At 38.5% G+C, this 4,492-nt stretch overlaps 1 protein-coding gene across 2 annotated transcripts; it reads left to right on the forward strand.

Annotated features, from left to right (window-relative positions):
* The first annotated feature begins 467 nt into the window (after window positions 1-467).
* LOC141400066 (uncharacterized) lies at window positions 468-2,125 on the forward strand. 2 transcript variants are annotated; one of them, XR_012412074.1, is made up of 4 exons: window positions 468-1,097; window positions 1,154-1,231; window positions 1,288-2,001; window positions 2,058-2,125. XR_012412074.1 is itself a non-coding variant. In XM_073979482.1 (3 exons), the coding sequence occupies exons 1-3, from the start codon at window positions 742-744 to the stop codon at window positions 1,409-1,411; spliced, it is 558 nt and encodes a 185-aa protein (XP_073835583.1). In that variant the 5' UTR covers window positions 468-741; the 3' UTR covers window positions 1,412-2,021. The 2 variants fall into 2 exon arrangements, 1 of the variants encoding a protein (XP_073835583.1); XM_073979482.1 differs by lacking the exon at window positions 2,058-2,125 and having other exon boundaries at window positions 1,288-2,021.
* Window positions 2,126-4,492: the final 2,367 nt, after the last annotated feature.

A 4,492-nucleotide genomic window follows, 5' to 3' on the forward strand; every position in this document is an offset into this window, starting at 1 on the left:
GATTTGGTAGGCTTGCTCACGTCAGTTTAGGGGTCATAACATTATTGATGCATCAATTTTGGTTTTTTTATTCGACCTTTATAATTGTTTGAAATAAATTGATCAAGCTCGAGGTCTAACGCGATGCTAATGGATCGTCATGACCATGGTTGGGAGGGCTTTGATGGCAACACAACATCTTGTTGCCTAAGTCATTTGTTTTGGTTCCTGCTAACTTTCTCTTTGCAGCACTCCGTGGTTTTTATTACCTCTTTAACTTTCTCTTCTAAAAACATGTAGTGCTCATCTTTTTCACCACACTTTTCCGTTTCCGATGGTACTTAACTATCCATCTCCTTCTTCTACCACATCTACAATGGACAGCACGCATACTACAAAAAATTAATTTTAACTGTGGCATAGTGGTATATCCGACATTGGAGCACATTGAATCCCCCCACCGACGAGTAGTAAGACCGGAGAAAAAGCGTGCTGGTGCTCATAACGATGTCCCAACAACAGCAACCATTTCAATTTGACGTTATATGCTACATTTGTTTTGGCCTCCATACATGGGATTGCTTGGCAAGCCCTTGGGCCAATATACCTCTCTCTATAAAAAATAAATTATAGACGAAGGCACTTGGAGAAGAAGAAAAAAAAATTACCAACATACCAACACTTCTGTCGGATCTCCACCACCTTTTTGGAATATTAAATGTTGTTTTAAATTATTTAATTAGGGAGAAATATAACAAAACGATGGCTAGCTCTAAAGCTCTAAATAAGAAATTGGTGGAAGAAGTACAGACAATGAGGAAAACGTTGGCTGAGTATGAAGCGGAGATAGCCAATCTGAGAGCTAAATTAGTGGAGGCCGAAATAAATTGTAACAGAATAAGTATACAAGGAACCTCGCTTTTAAAAAACTTCTTAACAGAGCAGCTGAAAATACTAGATCCTCAATCTTCTTTATTGGCAAACAATCGAAGGCGTAGCACTGTCTTACCTGAAGAAGCAAGGCGGTCCAGTTCTGTTATACAAACTCCCAGATCATTTAATTCGACATCTTCTGTCCGACCCTCGTCTACCGATGTTGAAGTTATGGAGAGAAGCCGGTAAGAAAGTTCTAAGCGATTTTAAATGTATACAAAACTAATGAACATTTTTGCAGAAATATAAATGATGGCAATATGCGTGTAATAGTGGCAGAACAGGAAAATGATGCCAATTTGGAAACGGAAGAGGAATCGTAAGTTACCAAAAAACATCGAATAGTATGTGTATTCTCAATGTTTAATATTATAGCAACAATGAAATGTCACATCGCTTCAGTGAAATCCTCACCGTCGATCACTTCATGGCAAAACACCAAGGAGAAAAACTATATGATCTAGTCAAGTTTTTAAAAGAAATCAATGTTGAAATATAAATTTAAGGCACATAGACAAAGTCTATATAATTTGTTTTGGCCTCCATACATGGGATTGCTTGGCAAGCCCTTGGGCCAATATACCTCTCTCTATAAAAAATAAATTATAGACGAAGGCACTTGGAGAAGAAAAAAATATCCAACATACCAACACTTCTGTCGGATCTCCACCACCTTTTTGGAATATTAAATGTTGTTTTAAATTATTTAATTTGGGAGAAATATAACAAAACGATGGCTAGCTCTAAGGCTCTAAATAAGAAATTGGTGGAAGAAGTACAGACAATGAGAAAAACGTTGGCTGAGTATGAAGCGGAGATAGCCAATCTGAGAGCTAAATTAGTGGAGGCCGAAATAAATTGTAACAGAATAAGTATACAAGGATCCTCGCTTTTAAAAAACTTCTTAACAGAGCAGCTGAAAATACTAGATGCTCAATCTTCTTTATTGGCAAACAATCGAAGGCGTAGCACTGTCTTAGCTGAAGAAGCAAGGCGGTCCAGTTCTGTTATACAAACTCCCAGATCATTTAATTCGACATCTTCTGTCCGACCCTCGTCTACCGATGTTTAAGTTATGGAGAGAAGCCGGTAAGAAAGTTCTAAGCGATTTTAAATGTATACAAAACTAATGAACATTTTTGCAGAAATATAAATGATGGCAATATGCGTGTAATAGTGGCAGAACAAGAAAATGATCCCAATTTGGAAACGGAAGAGGAATCGTATGTTACCAAAAAACATCGAATAGTATGTGTATTCTCAATGTTTAATATTATAGCATCAACATCAATATGCTTTGGAAATATTATCAGCGATCGCCCTCAGCTTAACCCGCAAACCTTTGAACAATTTTTAAATAGCAGAAGTACAACCTCGGCAGCCGGACCGGATTGTATTACATACCAAATGATTGTCAGCCTTAATGAGGAAGAAAAACAGAAATTTTATCCAATGTTGCTGAATATATGGAATACATGAGAATTCCCAGAGGAATGGAGGCGAATTAGAATTCCCCCCATACCAAAAAGGGGAAAGGATCCAGCTGTCATACAAAATTACAGGCCTATCGCTCGCAAAAAATCCTTGAAAGCGCTATCAAGGAGAATATCCTTCGTTTTGCTGAGGAACAAAAAATAGTACCTGCAAGATCTTACGCTTTCAGACCGGGCAGATGCACTGCTAGCTGTATTAATGATGTTATAAACACAATTGAATTGCTAAAAAAATCCCGAAACCATGTTGTGGGTGCTTGTGTTTATGTCGAAAAGGCATTCGACAACACGGACATCACCAAACTGGCAAGAATTCTTTTCGAGAATGGTTTCAACGCCCATATTATCAAATGGATTGTTGATGGTATGAAGCGTAGATACCTTGAATGCGGCAAAAATTCTATAACTGTGACAAATGGACTTCCTCAAGGCAGCGGGCTTAGCCCCACCCTCTTTAATATTTACACCTCTAAACTACACAGAACCACATCAAATAATGATGATGACTTTTTTATTTTGTGTCATGATCGATTTTTTCAAAGGGCAAGAGATCTATTAGTTGAAGAGTTACTGAGATTCAACTCTGGCTGCGCTAGTCTAAATCTGAGCATCAATATGGAAAAAGTGAGAACTATGCATTTCTGCAGAAGGCCGAAACAATTGGAAATTAGTATAAATGGTACACCCCTAATTCAGACGAACAGCATAAAATACGTTGGCGTACATATCTCAGCCAGCGGCTCCGCTAAAATACATGTTGACGAATCTGTGGCTAAAGTTGATCAGGCGTGCAATTTCCTTAGAATATTAAGTGGTTGCAGATTTGGTGTATCACCGTCAAAGGCACTCAACTTTTACAAGTCATTTGCTCGAGCAAAGCTGGAATATGGAGCCACAGCGATCTCAAACTTAACGAAGTGCTCCGAGAAAAGAATCAAAACATGTATTCAAGGTTTCCATCGTAAGGCTTTGGGACTCATAAGGTCAACACCCACTCCTATCATTTATCATTTGGCAGCCGAACTACCCCCCAGGTACAGGTTTCAATTTGCTACAGCAAAAGAATTAGTTAAAGCTAAAGCCTATGGACTTCCCATCTTCAACAACGCCAGACAACTGATTCTTCATAACACCAGCTATGCCCAAGTCTTAAACAAATTTGAAGACATCATCAATAATCTTGCAGAAACTAATATAGTGCCAATATTGCCAAAAAAATGTAATGGTCAACACGAACTTCTTCAAAGGACTGGTAACCACTAAAAGAAACGCGAATGATGAGATAATTAAACAACTGGTAAACGAGAAGATTAGGAACTTGTTACACCAAGGTTTCGAGATTTTTTTCACCGACGGGTCCGTCTCCAGTAATTCGTCCGGAGCAGCTCTACTACATGTCAACAGTAACACTATCAAATCCTTCTACACAAACAAGAAGCTTTCCTCAATGTCGGCGGAGATTCTGGCATTTCTGCAAGCCGTTTTATTTGCGCAAGAAAAAATCATTCGAAAATTGCAATTTTATCTGACAGTCTCAGTGGGATCTTGGCAGTTAATGCAAAACAGCACACAAATTTTCTTATAGACGAGCTTGTCAAAATTCTGAACACGTCAGCGATGGTAGTGGAAATGCACTACATACCCGGACATGTCAACATCACTTCTAATGAACTAGTAGATCATGCAGCTAAAAATGCCAGCAGTAACGGCTCTCTCTTGGACATAGACTGGCCAATCAATGACGCCATTGCCAGTATAGAAGATAAAATCTGGGAGGAATGGACCAGAGAATATTCAAAAATCGCGATAGAAGGTAACTCTCACTACTACAAAATATTCCCTGATCCAAGTAGAACCACTTGGTTCAAAAAATCCAAGTTGTACTCCGGTGATCAAAAAATAGTTAATCGCATACTCAGTAATCACTCATTCAGTAAAAGCACATTGTACAAAATGAATGTAGTTACATCGGGTGACTGTTACACTTGTAACACTTGTAACACTTCCCTGAAAATTTTTGAAATAATCTGCGGAAGTTTGCCGAACGAGTGGATCGATATTGCCCATCTTCGAAGTTGGTCAAAATA

The sequence above is a fragment of the Musca autumnalis genome, unplaced genomic scaffold (genome assembly GCF_047663935.1).
Source record: "Musca autumnalis isolate F117 unplaced genomic scaffold, ASM4766393v1 scaffold_3, whole genome shotgun sequence".
Taxonomy (NCBI): Eukaryota; Metazoa; Arthropoda; class Insecta; order Diptera; family Muscidae; genus Musca; species Musca autumnalis.